This window comes from Nyctereutes procyonoides, unplaced genomic scaffold (genome assembly GCF_905146905.1).
Source record: "Nyctereutes procyonoides isolate TBG_1078 unplaced genomic scaffold, NYPRO_anot_genome, whole genome shotgun sequence".
NCBI classification, from domain to species: Eukaryota; Metazoa; Chordata; class Mammalia; order Carnivora; family Canidae; genus Nyctereutes; species Nyctereutes procyonoides.
Genome location: NW_026575030.1, coordinates 19,244,612 through 19,265,967, shown reverse-complemented (window position 1 = coordinate 19,265,967; position 21,356 = coordinate 19,244,612). Strand labels below are relative to the sequence as shown.

Below are 21,356 nucleotides of genomic sequence, written 5' to 3'. Positions count from 1 at the left end.
ACTCACAACAGAAAAAATGTAAATTCAAATTGCATTGGGATACATTTCTCACCTATCAGATTAGCAAAAATCAAAAGCTTAAAGTACACCGCTGGTGAAATTATGTGGAAACAGATACTCTCATATATTACTGGCGGGAAGGTAAAATTACAGAGCCCCTATGATGAAAAATGTGGGGATATCTTTAAAAATCATGACATATTTTATTAACCCTTGATATAAGAGTAATCTCACTTCTAAGAATTCACCCTTAAGATAAACTCCGAGCAATACAAAAATAAATACACGCAAGGTAATTCATTGTGGCATTACTTATAATTGTAAAACATTGAAAATTACCCTAAACGTTATCTCCTATATGCTAAATATAGGAGACTGGTGGCATAAGCTATGTTCTAACCACACAATGGAGCACAATGATGCTGTTTAAAAAAAATGAGGAAGTCTCTATGTACTTACAGGGAGTGATTTCCAAGATATCGTAAAGCCTTTTTTTAAAAAGCTCAAAAGAGTCCATGCAGGATACAAACACTTGTGCGGGGAGGGGAAAACAAAAGAATGGAGGGGAAAGAATGGAGTGGGAGAGTAAGACTACTTTGTACCTTTTATTTTTTAAAAAATTTTTATTTTTTTATGATAGTCACACACAGAGAGAGAGAGAGAGGCAGAGACAGGCAGAGGGAGAAGCAGGCTCCATGCACCGGGAGCCCGACATGGGACTCAATCCCGGGTCTCCAGGATCACACCCCGGGCCAAAGGCAGGCGCTAAACCGCTGCGCCACCCAGGGATCCCTACTTTGTACCTTTTAATGTAATTTGACGTTAGAGCCTCCTTAAGGTTTTACATGTTCCAAAATCAACGAGAATGAAGGGAACAAAATCTAAACAAATAAATGAATCAAACTGTATTTCAAATGAATAAAATAATGACAAAGAAAATTAAAACTTAATCCAAGTAACATTCATTCACTTATTCATTCGTAATGAAGATCCTAATAGTTCCCATTATGGCTCTACCATCGTTTATTCTGCAATTCCTCCATTGCTGGTCATTTAGGTTATTCCCATTTTTTTTTAAGATTTTATTTATTTATTCATGAGAGACACACAGAGACAGAGAGAGAGAGGCAGAGACACAGGCAGAGGGAGAAGCAGGCTCCATGCAGGGAGCCCGACGCGGGACTCGATCCCGGGACCCCGGGATGATGCCCTGAGCCGAAGGCTCAACCGCTGAGCCACCTATCCAGGCGTCCCATATTCCCAATTTTTTTACTATTACAAATAGTATTTCAACCATGATCGAAATACTATAAATACTGGGGATCCCTGCGTGGCGCAGGGGTTTAGTGCCTGCCTTTGGCCCAGGGCGTGATCCTGGAGACTCGGGATCGAATCCCACGTCGGGCTCCCGGTGCATGGAGCCTGCTTCTCCCTCTGCCTATGTCTCTGCCTCTCTCTCTAGCTCTCTCTCTGTGTGACTATCATAAATAAATAAAAAAAATTAAAAAAAAAGAAATACTATAAATACTATAAATCTCTGGCTGTATTTCTGATTGTTTCTTTATGACTATTTCTTGGATATTGTCCAGATAACTTTTAAACACAGTACTTTGGGTACTGGCAGTCAATACATAAAAAACACTACAGAAAGCTTAAAGCTCTACTGTAATAGATCTCCTTTCAGGACAACCTCCCGTAGGAGCAGATGACAGGTCTCTGGCTGCCTCATCTTTAGATCCACGACAGCGTGAATGTCATGCCGAGGCCACACTGGCCTGGGCTGCTCTCAGCCAGCGGCCGGCCGAGCACGCAGACACACTGGGCCATTCCTGCCCCAGGCAGGTCTTCTCTAGCAGGTAAGCTTTGCCTCAGGATGCCCGATCGTCCCAAAAGAGCCTCTCAGATGAACCACAGTGAGAACTCCGCCTACCTAATCCTCCTTCCTCCCCACTTCACAGAATGCCACTGCAATTAATTATTTTTTTAAAAAAAATTATTTAAAAAAAATAAATAAATAAAAAATAAAAAATTTTATTTATTTGTTTGTTTGTTTTAGTTTTTACTTATTCAACTAACCTCTACACCCAGAGTGGGCTCAAACTCATGACCCTGAGACCTCCGTGGCTTCACGGAGCCAGCCAGGCGCCCCAGAAAGGCACCGCAATCTCAAGAACGTTCCTGCCTCTTCCTGCCCTCTTCCCCTTTAGCCATTACAGGCACTTCCCAAATCAATCTCTTGCGCATCCTAGCCTATTTTGACATCTGCTTGTTGGAGTAAGGAAGCTGACACAACTTAGTACGCCCGCGTTTGCAATTGACTGTAGCGATTCTGAAGCAATGGAGTCTGCATTGTAGGATCAACCTAATGAGTGAGTGGATTGATAGCACTGGGCCCCAAGAGCAGGAAAAGGAAGAAACCAATGTGGAATAAGGGAAGCGAGGAAGAGTGCTACTGTGCTGAACTGGAATCGGAGGTCAGTGTAACCTCATGGATTATATGTGTGTGCATGTGCGTGTGGGGTTTACAGACCCCCAAAAATAAAACACTTAGAAGAAAACAGGACAAAAGCATCACAACCTTGGATTTGGCAATGATTTCTTGGACATGACATCAAAAGCACAGGTAACAAAAGAAAAAAATGGACAAACTGGACTTCATAAAAATTTTAAAATTTTGTTCATCAAGAGACAATACCCATGGAGTAAAAAAAAAAAAATCATAGAATGGGAGAAAATATTTGCAAATCATATACCGGATAAGGAATTAATATTCAGAATATCTAAGTCCTAAAACTCAGTAACAACAAATTAACAATCCAGCTTAAAACTGGGTGAAGAAAAAAAAAAAAACGAAAAAAAAAAAAACAAAAAACAAACAAACAAAAAAAACTGGGCGAAGAACTTGAATAGAGACTTCTCCAAACTTTGAAGATACATGAATGGTCAATAAGCACATAAAAGATGCTCCGCGTCACTAATCATTAGGGAAATGCAAGTCAAAACTACAATGAGATACCGCCTCACGGGCATTTCAGATCGCTACCACACACGCAGCGACGGAAAAAGGAATATTGGTGAGGATGTGGAAAAACTGTGACTCTCGTACACTGTTGGTGAGAATGGAAAAATGACGCGGCCACTGTGGAAAACGGTACGGTGGTTCCTTGGTTAAAAATAGAATTACCGGGTGACCTAGCAATCGTACTTCCAGCTCTCCGGTGGGAAGAGCCGAGAGCTGGGTCTCAGACATACCTGTACGCTGGTGTTCAAAGTGCCACTATTCATAATAGCCAAAACTTGGAAGCAATCCAAGTTTCCAACGACATGAAGGAAGCAAAATGTGATATACATACATGTCATGGAGTTTAGCCTTAAAAAGGAAAAATAGTCTGTAATGTGCGACAACATGGACAAACTTCGAGGACGTTATGCCAAGTGAAATAAGCCAGTCAACAAAAAGACAAATACTGTAAAAAACTACTTTTTCTGGGGTACTTAGCATAGAGAGATGCATAAAGACAGAAATTGTAATGGTGGTGGCCAGGGGGGCAGGCAGAGGGGGAAATGGACAGTTATTGTTATTGGGTATAGATTTTTCAGGTTTACAGGGTGAAAAGTGTTATGGGAATGGATGGGGGTAATGGTCGTACAACATATGACAACGTGAATGTATTTAATGCCACTGAGTGACACACTTAAAAATGGTTAAGACGGCAGGGGCTCCTGGGTGGCTCAATTGGTTAAGTGTCTGACTCTTGATTTCAGCTCAGGTCACGATCTCAGGGTCAAGAGAAGGTCTCCCTCCACCCTTCCGCACCCCAGTCTCTCTCTTAAAAAAAAAACAAAAACCGTTAAGGCAAATTTCATGTTATGTGTATTTTACTATAATTTTTAAGACCCTACAATAACTACACATAAAGTACGATGGTAACAAAGACGAGCATCTCTTACCTTCATCAAGCAGCCGGCAAACACAAGGAAGCCTTTCGAGTGCAGATGCTTGGCCAAGGAGAACCCGAACCCCGAGTCGCAGCCTGTGACCAGGACAGCTTTGCTGCCAACCTGTTTTAGAAGGTGAGACCCCACATTAGGAACCGAGGATCCCAAGCACAGCGACCAAGCGTCCTCGGGGCAGTAACGATTACTCGATTACTCGGCAGCCTGCCTCTAGGTTAGAGAGGCACCGCGGGAGGGCGGAAAAGGCTGGCAGCCAGAATCAGGAGGCCAGGCTCTAAGCCAGGTGCTGCCACCCAGGGACAGAGCTACATGGGGCGTCACTCCCTGCTCCTGGGCCTCGGTGTCCTCCTCCGCAATCCCCATGATCACCTCCCTTGTCACATGGCATTTGTCATTTTCTACCACGTGCAAGGCACAGTGCACGCGTTTAATACCCACCGCGAGGCCCACAGTGAGCAGGACTCTTACACCCCGTTACCATGTTAGCGGGGAAACCGATTTCCTGCAAGCCCTGAGGAGTCAGGCAGTGGTGGAGCTGGGGCTCAAACCCAGGCTGGGGCTCCAGAGCCTCCCCCCTGAACCCCCAACCTTGCAGCCCCTCGGAGGGCGACCGGGCCCAGGTTAGGGCCATGGTTAGGGCTGCGGTGGGCCGGTGTCCAGGCGGCCGGGCTGCACTCACCGGCCTCACCTCATCGGAGAAAGCACGCCGGCTGCCGGGGAGCAAGGGGGCGCCGCGACCCAGGGGCTCAGGCCTGCGGGAGAGAAAGAAGCAGTGAGCAAAGGCCGGCTCACATGGGGGGGGGGGGGCCTCGCACGGGGCCTCGGATCCGGGCAGGCAGATGGGGGCACCCTTGGCCACCAGGGCACACTCACCACCCCGCGCCCCAAGGACAGCCGCCACACTGCTGAGGAAGAAGCCCTCCGGCGGGGCTGCCAGGCCGGGACCCAGGGCAGCAGGTGCTGCTCAGATCCCCCAGCAGTATGGCGAGGTCCACAAAGGTTCTGCAAATGCAGCGTCCTCACCCCTAGGTCTCATGGTGCTTCCTGACAGTTCCTTATTTTGAAAAGATTTTATTTATTTGAGAGAAAGCATGAGCTGGGGGGGGGGGGGAGGCAGAGGGAGAGGGAGACGCAGACTCCGTAAGCAGGGAGCCTAACACAGGGCCCCATCCCAGGCCCTGAGATCGTGGCCTGAGCCGAAGGCAGGTGCTTGACTGACTGAGCCACCCAGGCGCCCCTGGGAGTTTTTCATTAAATGTTTATTTTGAAATGATTGTAGATTTAAATGCAGTTAAGAAATAACACAGGAGGATGCCCTGCAACCTTTTACCCAATTTCCCCCAATGGTAACGTTTTGCAAAACTATGGCCCCATATCACAATCAGGATATGGACACAGATGCAGGGAAAATCTAGAACATTTCCATCACCACAGGGATCCCGCGTGTTACCCTTTAGAGCCGCACCTACTTCCGTGCCACCGCACACCCTCTTTAACCACGAATCTGTTCTCCATCTCTATCATTTTGTCACTTCAAGAATGTTATATAAATAGAGTCACACAGTATATGATCTTTTCAGATTGCTTTTTTTTTCACCCAACATATTTCTCTGGAGATTCATCCAAATTGTTGCAGGGATCAATAATTTGTTCTTTTTTTATTGCTGGACTGTATTCCGTGGCACGAGGATGCCACAGTTTAACTATTCAACTGTTTTTTTGTTTGTTTGTTTTAAAGTAGGCTCCACACCCAAATGTGGGGCTTGAACTCACAGCCCCGAGACCCCAAGTCCCACACTCTACTGACTGAGCCAGGTCAGGTGTCCCTAACCACTCAACTATTGAAGGGCACCTGCATTGTTTCCAGTGGGGATCATGACAAATAAAGCTGCTATGAACATTCTTGTACAAGTTTTTGTGCAAATCTGTGTTTCTCTTGAGTAAATGCCCACGGGAACAGTCACCGGGTCATACAGTAGATGCAGATTTAGTTTTTAAGAAACCGTCAGACTGCCTTCCAGAGTAGCTGTAGCTTCTACATTCCCAGCAGCAATGGAGGAGTGATCCAGTTGTTCTGGGTCTTTGCCAGCATTTGGTGGTGTCACGACTTTTTATTTTAGCCACGCTGATGGCTAAACGGTGGTTTCAACGTGTGTTTCTCAAATGGCTAATGATGCTGAACATCTTTGCATCTGTATATCCTCTTTGGTAAAATGTCTCTTCATGTCTTTTGTTCACCTTCTTCTTTCTTTTCTTCTCCTTCTCCTTAAGATTTTATCTTTTTTTTTAAGATTTATTTACTTATTTATGATAGAAAGAGAGGCAGAGACACAGGCAGAGGGAGAAGCAGGCTCCATGCAGGGAGCCCGACGTGGGACTCGATCCTGGGTCTCCAGGATCACGCCCTGGGCCAAAGGCAGGTGCTAAACCGCTAAGCCACCCAGGGATCCCCTTAAGATTTTATCTTTAAATAATTTCTATACTCAATCTTAAAACCCTGAGATCGAGTCACAGGCTCTACTGTCTTTGTCCATATTCAAATTTTATTGTCTGTTCTTCCACTATTGAGTTTTGAGAGTTCTTTACACATTTTAGATGCTAGTCCTGTTATTGTGGTGTGCAAATACCTTCTGTTCTCCTAGTTGTCTCTTCATCCTCTTCACAGGGTGTTTGCAGAGAGAACTGGGTTTCATTTTGATAAGGGCTGATTTATCGATCTTTCCTTTTACGGGTAATGCTTTTGGTGTCAAGTTTTGGAACTCTTATCCTATCCCAGAACCCAAAGATTTTCTCCTGTTTTTGTTTTCCTAATGGTTTGATAATTTTATTTTTCACATTTTAAGTCCATGATCCATTTTGAGTTTTGTATACAATGCAAGACGGTCAAAGCGATAGTGGGTTTTTTGTTTTTTGTTTTGCCTATGAATTTTGCCTATGAATTGCTCCAGAACCCTTTTTTGGGAATGTTTTCCTTTCCGCCTTAAATTGCTTTTGCACCTTTGTCAAACATCAGTTTGGCATAGTTGTGTGGATCTATTTCTGGATTCTCTCTTATGTTTCATTACGCTATATCTTCCCATCTTATTTTTCCTTTTCAAAATTGTTTTTGCTACTCTATTTTCCTTGTCTATTCACATAAATTTTAGAATAATCTTTTCCTCTGCAAAAATCTAACTGGGACTTTGATAAGAATTGTACTAAATTTGTGTATCAATTTGGGGGAAACTGACATTTTTACTTTTCAAGTTCTTCAATCCCTGAACAGTATAGTATGGGTCTCCATTTATTTAGATCATTGACTTCTTTCATCAGTACTGTAAAGTTTTCTGCATGTGAATCCTGTACATGTTCATTGTATTTATACTTCCATATCTCATTCTTTGGAGCATTTTAAATGGTATTGTTTTAAATTTTGATATCCTCAATTCATTGCTAGGATATAAAAATACATTGACTTTTGTGTATTGTCTCGATTCCTAGAACAAACCCATTTTTTTCATGGTTTATATTTTTATGTACTGCTGACTTCTATTTGCTAATACATATTTTTAAAGATTTTACTTATTTATTCATGAGAGACACAAAGAGAGAGGCAGAGACAGAGGCAGAGGGAGAAGCAGACTCCCTGCGGGGATCCCAATGTGGAACTTGATCCCGGGACTCCAGGATCACACCCTGGACTGAAGGCAGATGCCCAACTGCTGAGCCACCCAGGGATCCAGGGAAGTACTATTGGTTTTTAAATGAATATTAAACCAGAAACAATAAATGGAGGTGGTAGGGGCAAGTGAGCAGCTCGCAATAGGGAAGAGGAGGTAGGAGATACTATTTTGTACCATTTGAATTTTGTACTATGTGAGTAAATTACCTATTCAAAACGTAAAGGTTTTGTTTCTTTTAAATTTTTTATTTTTATTTTTGTCTTTTTCTTTTAAAATTTTTAAAGAGATTTTACCTATTTATTTGACAGAGAGATGGGGAGAGAATAAGCAGGGGGAGCGGCAGACAGAGGGAGAGGGAGAAGCAGACTCCCTACTGAGCAGAGAGCCCGATGCAGGGCTCGATCCCAGGACCCTGAGATCATGACCTGAGCCAGAGGCAGATGTTTAACTGACTGAGCCACCCAGGGACCCCCAAAACATAAAGTTTTTTAAATGTTCATAAAGATGTGCTATCCAGGGCAGCCCAGGTGGCTCAGCAGCTTAGCCCCACCTTCGGCCCAGGGTGTGATCCTGGAGACCCTGGATCGAGTCCCACATCAGGGAGCCTGCTTCTCCCTCTGCCATTCTCTCTCTCTCTCTCTCTTATGAATAAATAAATAAAATCTTTTTTTAAAAAAAAAGATGTGCTATCCAACATTCTTAAAGAACAATGGGGGGATCCCTGGGTGACGCAGTGGTTTGGCGCCTGCCTTTGGCCCAGGGCGCGATCCTGGAGACCGGGGATCGAATCCCACATCGGGCTTCCGGTGCATGGAGCCTGCTTCTCCCTCTGCCTGTGTCTCTGCCTCTCTCTCTCTCTGTGACTATCATAAATAAATAAAAATTAAAAAAAAAAAAAGAACAATGGGTTCACGAGACAGAAACAAGGGTCCTAGGAAAGTCTACCAAGGTAAACTCCTGTCCTTTGAATTGCCACAGAAGAATCTCTTTGGATTTTAAGTCCTGGTGCATGGTGGTCTCAGATGAGAGCAGAATGGTGTGGTTAGTACACCCAAAGGTAGTGAAATGACTTCATCCAAAGAGAATCGCTGTTTTCCCAAGACCCCTGGGAAGAAACAAGGTGACTCTTCTGGGCCAGATGAGACGTGTTCTTTCCCCGGCTGCCAGTCCCCTTTGTACTACTTGATACTTTAAAAAGTTAACAGAGGGGATCCCTGGGTGGCTCAGCGGTTTGGTGCCTGCCTTTGGCCCAGGGCGTGGTCCTGGAGTCCCGGGATTGAGTCCCACATTGGGTTCCTGGCATGGAGCCTGCTTCTCTCTCTGCCTCTCTCTCTCTCTCTCTCTCTATGTCTATCATGAATAAATAAATAAAATCTTTTTAAAAATTAGAAAATAAAAAATAAATTAAAAGTTAACAGGTTACAGCAAGAGAAATAATTTATTTCAAACTGACTTGCCAGATTTTTTCTAACCTACCCATTAACCCATTGTCAAATACATTCAGGTCCAAACTTGACTCTCTCTGGGTGTACTCGCTAGGGCAGGCTCTGCTGCTCAAGCCCAGCAGCCAATGGCCACTTGCTCCTCTCTAGAGAGCACAGAGCTCCAGCCCTCCACACCCAACCTCCACGTGGCCAGACCGTACCTTCTCGGCCCCATCCAACTGCACTTGTAGGTCAGGGCCACAGTCAGTGAGCTCTTCTCTGAATGTGGCTGCTACCCCTTTGGGATTCCTCCCCTCAGAGAACCTACTGACTCTCCGGAGCTGAACGGGCACCACCTGCGAGGCTAGTGCAGCTGCTGGAGGAAGGGCTGGTTGACCTGCAGCTCGCTGCCGCCCCTTGCTGCACCCAGAATGTCCGTGGGAGGAACCTGGAAATCTGCATTTTAACAAGCTGCCCAGGTGCCTGTCAACTAAAGTTAGAGAACTAAGGTACCAAGGCCTTCCCGGGCCAGGACCTGGGCCCCAGAGCACTGTCATCAGGAACTTGCAAGGCCACGTTGGAGATGCCACCCCCACGCCGGCCAGGGCATCATTCCGGCTTCCTCTCCGTCTTACCGGGCCGCATCTCTTCCACCATGAATCAGCAGCAATAGCCAGAAACCCAGCTTTCTGCTGAGAGGAGTCATGATTAAGTGAGTCAACAGGCTGACCCAAACAAGATGGGGCCTAGGAGGGACAAATGTCACTGACACAGTGCAGCTTGGGAGAAATATGGCCTCACGCGGCAGCACACGCGAAAGCAACATAGTCTGGTCAACCTTGAAACGCCGGTGATGTGCCTGCCGACAGATCCCCGTGGGCCAAGGCTGGAGGGACAATGGAGCCCTCCTCCACATTGCCCTTTTCAGGCTGGCCTGGAACTACACGTCCTGCCCAGGCCGCAAAGCCGAGCGCTGGGGTTAAGCCACAGCTGTGTGTGCAACCAGGATCCAGGAGGTGGGGAATGCATCAGTGAGTCTCCTGTCCTGGGCAGGGACAGAGCCTTCTGCCAAAGCCAGAAATTCAAAATCCGAGGGCTGTGCAGAGCCAGTGGGCAGGGCAGGTTGTCTGCTCAGAGTCCTTCAAGGGAGCCAGGCCCCGTTCCCCCTTCAGTGGGATGTGGCCTATGTGGGAAGGGCCATTTTATACTCTTCTTGTATGATGGCTTCTGCTAGTTGAAGCCCGTTTCCTACGAAGCTTCTGTGGCCCATGGAAATGCTTTTTTTTTTTTTAAAGATCAATTTATTCATAAGAGACACAGAGAGAGATAGAGGCAGAGACACAGGCAGAGGAAGAAGCAGGCTTCCTCTGCAGAGCCTGATGTGGGACCCGATCCCAGATCCCGGGATCATGACCTGAGCCAAAGGCAGATACTCAACCACTGAGCCACCAGGCGTCCCCGATGGAAATGCTTTTAAGCAAATGGTCCCCAAAGCCTAAATGCATGTTCTTCTAGACAGACGCCTTCATAGGCATAGAAAATATCCGTTGATCTTGGAGCCATTGAATTTAACCTGACCCTTAATTTCACTCCTGTCAAATATAAAAGCACAAAAAGTGTATTATTCTTTCCCTGCTCTGGCTGCAAAAGAAGAAAATGAGGCAACAGAGCACTCGGACTCCCTTTGGAAAAGGCAATTCCAGAAGTCCTCAAAGAAGAGCTGCTCTTTTAATGCTTCCTCTAAATCACACAACCTACCAGGGAAGCCTCAGGATGTTTTTGGTTAACTGGTTTCATGTGTAAGATTGAAAAAGAGCAGTTATCTAGGTGATCAGAGCATCGAGACACATCAATGTCCTATGCCTCCTGAGGGGCAGCACCCCACTTAGGGGCGACTCTTCCAACATCCACGTCTCGATGTACATGAAACGAAACACTACCCAAACCCAAACTGACAGGGATTCTTCCAAAGTGTCAAGGTCATGAGCTGTCCCCAGTAGGAAGAGACTAAGGACACACGACAAGTAAATGCAACCTGGGACCCTGCTTTGTACCTGGTACCAGGAAGTAGTAGGCCATTAGTAGGCCAGTGGTGATATTTGAATCCGGTCTATAGATAGTTAACCCTATTACATCAGCAGTAGTTTCCTGGTTTTGGTGATTGTGCTATGGTTTCGTCAGACGTTCACATGTGGGGAAGGAGGTGAAGGAGACAGAGGAACCCTCTACTGTTTTTGCAACTTTTGCAGAAGGGTAGTCATTTCAACATTAAAAGTTGAAAAACATAAAGCAGGGGTGAAAGATCATCCTCTGTGCCCTGTGAAGGTCTTTACCTTTTGCGGACATCTCTGGGTTTCCTCTGCTGGCGGGCAGCAAGTACTGACCGACGTCCTTGAGAGTCAAGCCTTCTTACCTCCCGCAGCGTCCGTGTGTGGAGAGCTGTTTTGCCCAGCAGGTGTGACCCTCAAGGGGGCCTCCACCCTTTTGTTTCTTACCTTGTTCCATTTCCTCTATCATAGAACTTCAGAGATTTCCCCGGGAGCTGTGACAGGGGTCTGAAGAGGCGGGTGGTCAGCATTGTGGCCACAAGAGGTGGGATGGTCAGCCTCCTCGCAGTGGGTTCTGAAACACACAATGTACCCTCAGCATTGCCTGGTCGCCTTCATGGGTGGACCCTTCAGGGGCTGAGGCAGGAGGGGCCATTTTGGCTCCAGGTTGTGAGCCTTAACTGGGCTCTGGCTGGCGGGCTCAGGCCCGGTCGTGGTACCCAGCAGTGTCCTCTGGCACCGCCCTCACCGAGCTGCAGCCTCATATGATAAGAAGAGTCAGGAGCTGGGTTCTAGGTCTAGCTGTGCCACCAACTCCCTGGGGAAGCGTGGGCCAGCTGTCACCCATCTGTAACATGTGGGACCAGACCACTGATCCTACAACCAAGTTAAGTAGCAACCACAGGGAGGACTTGGGGACCATACCCCCCCCCTGGGAATTCCAACTATATAAGCCCCATCCGCTTGTTCCCTATAACCAGATCATCCATCTGTGGTGACCCGGGGCATCAGCCTGCACTCTGGCCACTTGCCTCCACAGGCTGCTCTTCTGGCCCTCTTCTGGCCCATGACACATATCAACCAGACTCAACTCTCCACCTCTCTCTCCGCCCCCAGCACAGACAGGGCCTGGCTCTGAGGCACAACTCATCAGTAGCTCTAGTACATGGAGACAGGAGCTAGAGAACGACACCCTTCCATCAACTTAAACACACACACGTGCGCGCGCATGCACGCACACGGAGTCCCTCCCAACACCCTACCGGTCTCTTCTGAAGTCAAATCAACTTTACTGCAACAGGCCATGTACCACGTGGGGTCACTTCCGGCTACTCAGCACCATGACCAGTTGTGCATTATTAACTGTTGATTGGTGTGTTGCATTTGTGGTGAACAGTGAGCCCTCCTGGCCCAGGGGAAGGAAGGGGTGGCTAAGAGGGAGCCAAGCAAGGCAATCACAGCCAGAGGAGCTGTTGCTCTTTCTCTGCTGAACCCTCCGAGCCCCCCCTTTGCACACCTGCCTGTGGTTTGTCAGGAACGACGGTTCTGCTTGGGAGGCAGCTCCCTCCTGCCCTTGTGCTGCCACCCAAACCTAACCGGTAACCGGCCTCCTGGGCCACGAGGTCTCTAACATATTCATTATCTAGCCAAGCACTGCACTGCTCACTGTGGGTGGCAGGCGGAGGTATTTAATCCGTTTAATCCTCAAGAAAGGAAAACAAATGGGGACCCCTTGGCTTGTGGGTCTTCCCCGATTATGCAGCAGGCTCTTTCCACTCCCTACTCTCCAGGCCATCCTCAGCACTGTGGCCACAGAGATCTTTATAATCCCAGTCAAGGGGTGCGCCTGGGTGGCTTAGTCGGGTAGCGTCCGACTTCAGCTCAGATCAGGATCTCGGGGTCCTGAGACTGAACCCTGCACTGGGCGCTGGGCTCAGCAGGGAGTCTGCTTGAGGATTCCCACTCTCCCTCTGCCCCTCCTCTGCTCACGCACATGCTCTCTTTCAAATAAATCTTTTTAAAAAAATACCAGTCAAGGTATGCGACTCCTTTGCCCAAAGCCTCCTCTCCATGCCTGTTGGGAGTGGGCCTCTGTCTCCCTTCCCAACCTTGTCTGGTGCCGCCCTCCTCTGCTCACTGCTCCACAGCCACTCTGACCTTCTGAAAGCCTCTTGTGTGTGCCAAGCTCCTTCCTGCCTCAGGGCCCCGGCCTTTACTCTTCCCTCACTCCAGATGGTGAGTCCTTCTAACTCTGGACATAAGGGAGGCGGATCCCGATCCTCCACGCAGCACACGCAGGTTGCTCCCTGTAAGACCACTCTTTAATCGAAAATCACCATGTTTCTTTACTTCATCCTCCCCTTCTAAATCATAAACTCAGTGGAGCCAGGGGCCTTCTCCATCTTGTTCACCACTAAATCCTTCTTGCCTAGAAGAAGGCGGACACAAAGGAGGCACTCAGTGAGTCTGTGGGTGGGGATGAGCTGGGAGTAGAAAGTCAGCCTGCGGCCAGAACGGAAGTTTCCGTAGCAAGCACCTGGCAGGCAACAGCAAAATGGAGCCCGAGGTGGCCCTTCTTTGAAGGCACACGCCCACGTGGCTCAATCTTTACCTGGGCACCCCCCCCAACGCCACCCCGGGTGCCCCCCCCACCCCCCAAGCGGCTGGGCAGGCTGAGCACATGCATCTCCCCCCAATCTCCCCCTCTCCCATTGGGACTAGAGGCTGAGGTCACCACCACCGGGTGACTCCAAAGCCAGTAGTCTCTAATTAAAGCCCCTCCATCCCTTGTGCTCAGTGCCTGCGGCAGAGACCGCTTCAATATTCTCTCCAGAGGGCTGCTTGCAATTTTTATTTTCCCTCAAGTCAGCAGTATCGAAAAGTGCTAGAGTGAAAATAGCTTAAAGTACATGAAAACTAAAAAAAAAAAAAAAAAAAAAAAAGTATATGAGAACTCAGCCCTTCGAACAGCTGGCTACTCGAGAGGTCATCGCTTACACACCAAGAGGCAGGGCTTTAGGTCTCTTCTTGTTTTTGAAGTTTCTTAAATGTATTTTTTCCACAGCAAACACAATGCCTGCTAGAGGCAGTGGGACGCCCGTGTGGTCTTGGGAGTTGCCTGCCGTCATTTTTAATGCCTTGTGCTGGGCTTTCTTCTCTGTGAACATGAAGTTCTCAAACTTGAAAAGCTCTCACTTGTCTTTTGGTTTGGAAACGGAGGTGGCTGTGAAAGGTGGGTGTGGCAAGGAGGCAGGGTGACTTTGTGGGGAGAGGTGGGGGACAGTCTCTCGGGCCTTGACCTCAGCTGCCCCACTGAGGACTCGACTGCCAGTGACCAAATTTGTAAGATGATGACACAAAACCAAGATGCTCACACATCCATCTGTAATCTGGGAGAAACTCCTCTGACACTGAGAACACTTGGGTGTACTCTCAAGGGCGCCCTGTTTCCACGGTCACTGTATCACCCATGCGCTACCTGGGGAATGTACTTCCTCTTCAAAAAGAGCAGCGTGTGCATCCTTGGCCCAAAGCGGGGCTCCCCGTGGCATTCTGACAGGCTTCCCTGCAGAGGCCCAGCTGGCTGCAGTCCTGTGGCTTAGGATCAAGGCCTCCCTTGCAAGGGACAGTCGTTCCCAATGCTGACATCCTTGGAAACGGCAAGCCGTCAGACGGAAACAGGCACCCGGAAGGCAGGCCCCAGGCAGAGAAGAGCGTAGGTTTCTAGACGTGGAGTGTGGACGGGCCTCGGCACATCCAAGTGGGAAGGGAAGGCCCCGTCCTGTGGAGGAGGCCAGGCTGGGGTTCGGCAGAAAATCTGAGGTAGGGCCCCACCCTGAGGTGCGGAGGACCGTCAGCTTCTGCGTGAGAGCCGCAGCCTGCTGCCACCATGCTCTACGTGGCTGTTTGGCAGCCCGGCGTTTTAAAAGGCCACGTAACCAGGCAGCTAAGGTATTCCTGACCTCAGTGTGAAGCCTACACTCACCCTCGTAGGCCTACTCCAATCACCGTTGTTGACTCCCTGCACTCCCCGGGCATTTGCGTGGGGACCCCCTACCCGGAGAGACAGAGCTATCACCCTCGGGTTCCCTCCGAGCACTTGGTAGCGGCCTAGAAGTGCCAGCCCAGCCCAGCGACAGGAGCTGCCTGTGAGCTCCGGGGCCTCCTCAAGGCCGTGCACGGGGAAAGCTGACCGCCTTCAAGGCCCTAATCCCAAAAAGATACCAGTTACCCCTCAGAGACAGGATTATTCTGGAACCAAAGTCAAGAAGCATTTTACAGGGGCATTAATGATGGACGATGATCTCACTGCCATTTGATCATAAACGGGGACTCCTAGGACCACGTGTGACGGAGACCATCAGACCATCAGACACGGCTGCAGCAGTGGGGAGGGCGGGAGGCCAGAGAGATGGATGAGGCCAGTCCGCGGAGAGGAGGGTCAAGCACAGGAGCAGAGGAGGAGGAGAGATGGATGCAGCGATGAAAGAGAAACACACCCCAGCCTCCTTGGGGCACAGCTGCTTCTGGGACCATCTGCCCTCCCGCCCTCAGCTCTGTAAGGGGTGTGAGGTCTTTATTCTCCGTGTTAAATAGGCCTCAGGTGTCTGCTCCTCCTCGCAGGGAGACGACACCAGCTACACTGAGTGGGTCTCCGCGCGGAGCATTGATACAGACTCTTCAGCTTGCCCCGCTTCTGGGACTGCGACACTGTGGGTCTCGCAGCGACACCAGGAACCCGTGTCCCTCCCCAAGAGTGTTACCAGAGCTGTCAAAACTGCCATAATCACAATGACAACTGCCAGACGAGGCAGGCATTCCATCCCTGGGATAACCAGATCGAAACCAAAGTCAAATTCTGCCTCAGTGCAAGTCGGGGAGCACTAAACAGTGGGCGTCTCTGGCCCCGCTGGTGGGCTCTTCACACCACCACGGTGAACTCTCATAGCTTTAAATAGGATTTACATGCCAACTCCTGAATGTTTACCTCCCAGGGCCTTCTCCTCCCAACTCCAGACTTACATATCCGCCTGCCCGTCCAACATTTCCACCAGAATGTTCAACAGCTGATCCGTTATAAGCACCTGTCCACAGCTGAACCCGTACCACGGCACTGAACACCTGCTTCTCCAGCTCTTCTTCATTCTTGATCTTCTCTTTTTTGCACACTCCACAGCCAGGCTGTTAGCAGATCCTGACTCCACCTTTTCAGTATATCTAGGACACTCTGATGATCATCTCTGTCTAAGCCGTCTTCACTTCCTGCCTGGATTATTGTAATCGCCACCCACTGGCTCCCTGCCTCTACCTTTGTCCCCCTTTGGACGCTGCTCAACAGTGGCCTGCATGATCCTGTGAAATATGCAGATCATGTCCCTCCTGCACAAACTCTTGCTCCGTGTAAAAGCCAAAATCACTACAGATTGCCCCCAAGACCATCCGTGATCTGGGTCCTCATGACCTCACTGGCCTCATCCCACCTTGTTCGCTACACCTTGGTTACCGGGGCCTTTCTTGCTATACTTAGAACATGACAAGTAACCTTCTGCCTTGGGAACTTTGCCCTTACTTTTCCCTCTACTTGGAACATTTTTCTCCCCCCGCCCCCATCCATAGGGCTCATTCTCCCACTTTGGTCTTTTACTCAAATATTTACTCAGTAAGACATTCCCTGGCCAGTCCATCAATCCCACCCCTACCCTGACATTTTCTATTCCTCCTTTCCCGTTTCCCTCCCCCCCCCTCCTTGGCTTACTACATTATAACAGTATACACGTTGTACTTATTTATCTTATTTGTTATCTTCAGTCCTAGGAGAATGTAAGCTCTGAGAGTGGGGGGGGGTTTGTCTGCTTTGGTCACTGTCATAGCCAACACCTAACAGTGCCCGCCACACAGGAGGCACATAAAATGTGAATTACTTAGGGGGGTTTTCAGCAGAGGCCTAGTATGATCAGACTTATATTTTAACACCACGTGTCACTGGGTTAAGAAGAAACTGAGGATGAACAAAGAGGAAGTAGGGAGACCATTATATGCTTGGGTGGCCATACAGGACCATCCTCTATAGCCTTCAAGGTTGTGCACAGCAATAAATAAATAAATAAATAAATAAATAAATAAATAAATAAATAAATAAATAAATAATAAATAAATAAATAGAAAAGAAAGAAAGAAAGAAAGAAAGAAAGAAAGAAAGAAAGAAAGAGAAAGAAAGAAAGAAAGTAAGTTGTGCACGGCAACTCTAGTGAATGGTGAAAAGGAGCTCTCTGGAGATAGACAGAAGGGCTGCCGACCCTGACCGTGACCGTGACCCTGGTGGAAACTACCAAGGTAACAAAAAGTGGTCAGAATCTGGCTACATTTTGAAGGTAGAGCCCAGTATGATTTAACTTGACACTTTTTAAATAAATGTTATTTATTTGACGGGGGGGGGGAGTGGCAGGGAGAGAGAGAAGCAGACTCCCCAATGAGCAGGGGGTGGACTTCAGGCTCCTGGGTCTCAATCCCAGGGCCCTGCGATCATGATCTGAGCTGGAAGCAGATGCTCAGCTGACTGAGCCACGCAGGTGCTCCTTAACTGACACATTTAAGAGGAGGATGTGCAAGAATAAAAAATCAAAGATATTTCCAAGATTTCCGGTGCATACGCAAAAGAAATAAAAATATTAGTACAACTGGCAAAGAGCCATTCCACTCGTAAGTGCTCACCACATTTCAAATCCGAGTGCACACATCAGACCTCGGGGCGCCTCCGAACCCCGTCTCCGCGTTCCCTCCTGCCCCACGGTCGCTCAGCAAGCCCCGCACCCCCGGTTTTCCAGGGCTGCTCACCCTATGCCACACCTGACTTGTCCACACGGCCAAGTCCTGATTCGGAGCTCGCTCCTCCACGAGGACTCCTCCGCGATGCTCCTCCTGATGCCCTAACTACAGGCCCCGGCTCCCGGCTGCTGCATTTTCAACTCGGCCCTTCCCCCCGCGCCTCCGGACGGCACCGCGCCGCGCCTGTAAGTAGGCGGCACCGCGGGCCCCACCCGGACTGCGAGCGCCCCGCGGGGCGCCGGCCACTGCCCCCTCCTCCCCAAGGGCGGCTCGGGTGCCCGGCGGGGGCGGACCACACGCGGCGCGGCCGAGCGCGAAGCCGCCAGCTCCCGGCGCAGCTGGGTTTCCCCGCGGGTCGCACCGGGCCAGGCCGCGCTCCAGCAGCGTCCGGGGCCGCCTCCGCAGGGACGCACGAGCCCCGGCCCCGACCCTGACCCCAGCCCCGACCCCAGCCCCGGGGGGACCCCAGGCCGCTGACCTCAGGCCGCTCGGCGCCCGCCGGCTGCAGGACGCTCGCAGGGCTCAGCCACGCGCACGGCGCCAGGCGCGGCCGGAACAGCACCCCGCCCCGCCCCCACCCTGCTGCCCCTCCCGCCCCCACCCCGCCCTCCCCCCCGCACCCCTCCCCCGCACGCCACGTGCTCCAGCACCCCCCGCCCTCCCCTCCCCTGCACGCCCCGCGCTCCAGCACCCACTCTTCCCCCTCCCCTGCTCCCCCCGCCCTCCCCTCCCCTGCACGCCCTGCGCTCCAGCTCCCATCCTCCCCCGGCCCCTCCCCTGCACGCCGCGCGCTCCAGCACCCCCGGGGACGCCCCGGACGCTCAGGCGCCGCCCCCTCCGCGCACGCCGAGGCCAGGGCGCCACTGCCGGCCTGCGTCCCTCCCTCCTCCCCGGCGGGGGCTCGGCTCCGGCCGCGCTCCCATTGGCTGAGGCGGCTCCGCGCCCAGGCCCCGCGTCCCCGCCGCGCCCCGCAGCCCCCAGGCCCCAGGTCCGCACCTCCCGGGCCGCAGCGGGGGCGGGAGCTTCGCGGGGCCGTGGCGGGGCTGGGCGCCCGCGGGTGCCGCTCGGCCTCCCCCCTGCGGCCCGGGGCGGCGTCCCTCCGGTGGGCGGGGGCGGGCGGGGGTCCGGGCCGGGCGGGGGCCTCTGCACCCTGCAGCCTCGGGGCCGCGCGTCAGCCGGGACGGAGACCGAGACGGAGCTGGCGGCCCCCCCGACCCGCCCCCCGGGACCCGCCGCCCGGCCAGGGACCGCCCAGGGCCGCGGGGACCCGAGCGGAGGGCGCGGCGCGGGAGCTGCGGGGAGCGGCCCCTCCTGCCCCCGGCCCCCTGGGCGGAGCCGCCCGGCTGCGGACCGCGCTTCCCCGAGTCGGCGCTCCCGCCGCGGCTGCTCCGCCCTTGGGCTGCGGAGGGTGGAGGGGGCGGCTGTGCAGGGGGGCCGGGAGGGGGCGGGGCGGCTGTGCAGGGGAGACGGGAAGGGGGAGGGGGCGGCTGTGCAGGGGAGACGGGAAGGGGGAGGAGGCGGCTGTGCAGGGGTCGGGGAGGGGGAGGGGGCGGCTGTGCAGGGGAGACGGGAAGGGGGAGGAGGCGGCTGTGCAGGGGTCGGGGAGGGGGAGGGGGCGGCTGCGTAGGGAGGCCGGGAGGGGGAGGGGGCGGCTTGCAGGGGGGCGGGGAGGGGGAGGGGCAGCTGTGCAGGGGGCGGGGAGGGCGGCGGGGGTTGGCTGCGCAGGGCGGGGTGACTGCGGGGGCGGGCTCCGCGCCTGCCGCCCCCCGCCCCCCCGCGGCCCGGCCAGCCCCCGGGTACCCCCGGTCCGGCCCCCAGCCGGAGACCTACCCCTTGCCGGGCGTCGGCCTCCAGCGCCAACCGCCTTCGGGATCGGCCGGGCTAGCACGCGGCGGAGCAGGTGCGCCCGGACCTGGGACACCTGGCGAGGCGCCAGCGTCCTTGCAGCTCCCGAGCGTGTTTGCCGACGTTGGAACCGGTCGGAGGCGACCGGGTGGTTTTTCTATTTGTCTTTTGATCGGATGATGCGCATTTAAAGAGCGAGCGCCGCGAGCCCGCGCAGGTCCTTGGCCGCAGTGCGGCCGCAGAGCTCCAGCCCTGGGGCCTGTGGGGTCAACAGGCCGCCGCGGCTCCGGGGCCTGCGGCATGAAACCGGGCCGAGGAGAGAACGCGAACTCCCGGGACCCATTGGACCCTAGTGGCCGAGTTTCGTTTGGGTCCAATTACAGAGGAGCGCGGATTGGCAGGGGGGGGGCTACGCAGGTGAACCGGGGGCCAGCGCGGGCCGGTGGGGGTTAAAAAAAACTGGTCAGCTTCTTGGGAGCGGCTGTGCTTTATCCCCAGCTCCTGACACACACAGTGTTGGTCACAAAGGCAGGATGCACTCAAGTCCCTGTACCCATTTTACAGACCACCTGCGGCAGCGTGCTCTCCAGAGTGCTCCCCCTGCACCTGCCACAGCCAGAGCCCAAAAATCTTACCCTGGGCTGCTGCTTTGAGGGCTATACGTTGCTAGAAAGCATTTAATTAAAGGAAGAATTTCTATTTCCACCTGGAAAACCCAGAGGGCCTGACTCTGGGCGGAGAATGAAATGGAAATGTGGTTCTATTTATGGAAGACAGGGAAAGGACGCTCGGCCTGAAGGTCTATCAAACTGCGCCCGCCGCTGGCCCCCCCCCCCACGTTCACCTGCGTAGCCCCCCCCTGCCAATCCGGCTCCCAGCCCATCTTTCTCTTCCAGCTTTGCTGAGGCGAACCACTGCATTCAGGTGTCACCCGAGAGCACCTTGCCTGCCTCCACGGCACCTGGCGTCCTGCCTCGGGTCCTCGAGGTCACAGCAGCCAGGGACCCCAGCAGGAAATCACTGCCCATTCTGACACACGCATATGCCTGCAAATGCAAAAAGAACCTAACACTGTTTGGGGACAGGCTTTGAGGCAGAAACAGCTGGTGGAGAAATACTCCCCTCTTACCGTCTTCCGGTGGGACAGTTCTGAGGTGCGTTCTGTGTGGCTCCTAAGAGGACAGAGCCCCGGTTGCCCATGGTGGTGCCCAACGTCCTCAGTTCAGTACCGCAGCCCTGGACTGCTTTTCTCTGTTCTTCCTTGCTTGCCTGAGCTTCCCACCCCTCTGCTGTTCCCTCCGACTTGTTCCCAAAACAAACTACCTGTACCAAAAATTGTTGCTCAGTGTTTTTCTGGGGAACCCAGAGTAAGCCGATTATTAACCCGGAAGAGGCATCCGTGCCCACCTTTCAGGGTTATTCTCAGCAGACCTTTCCCAAGTCCGCTAAGGAGGAATCCATTTGTTGACCCTGAGCTTCTGCTCCTTTATCTCCCAGCTGCCCTGCCCTCGAGGGCCTCACTCAGGAGCTCTCAGAGACAGGAAGTACTGAGGCTCCCAAGAGATGGGCCAGCCGAGGCCTGGGTCTGGGTGAGA

At 52.0% G+C, this 21,356-nt stretch overlaps 1 protein-coding gene across 1 annotated transcript in view; it reads right to left on the bottom strand.

The window, feature by feature from the left end:
• Positions 1–20,961, bottom strand: part of BDH1 (3-hydroxybutyrate dehydrogenase 1) — a 31,473-nt gene extending 10,512 nt beyond the window's left edge. The window contains exons 1-7 of the mRNA XM_055316558.1: positions 20,891–20,961; positions 19,975–20,054; positions 19,146–19,369; positions 18,913–19,066; positions 11,539–11,665; positions 4,637–4,709; positions 3,952–4,062 (exon numbers count right to left, since the gene is read on the bottom strand). Of these exons, the coding sequence (XP_055172533.1) occupies positions 3,952–4,062; positions 4,637–4,709; positions 11,539–11,665; positions 18,913–19,066; positions 19,146–19,369; positions 19,975–20,054; positions 20,891–20,961 (840 nt within the window). The remainder of the gene's footprint in view (positions 1–3,951; positions 4,063–4,636; positions 4,710–11,538; positions 11,666–18,912; positions 19,067–19,145; positions 19,370–19,974; positions 20,055–20,890) is intronic.
• Between the last annotated feature and the right edge of the window lie 395 nt (positions 20,962–21,356).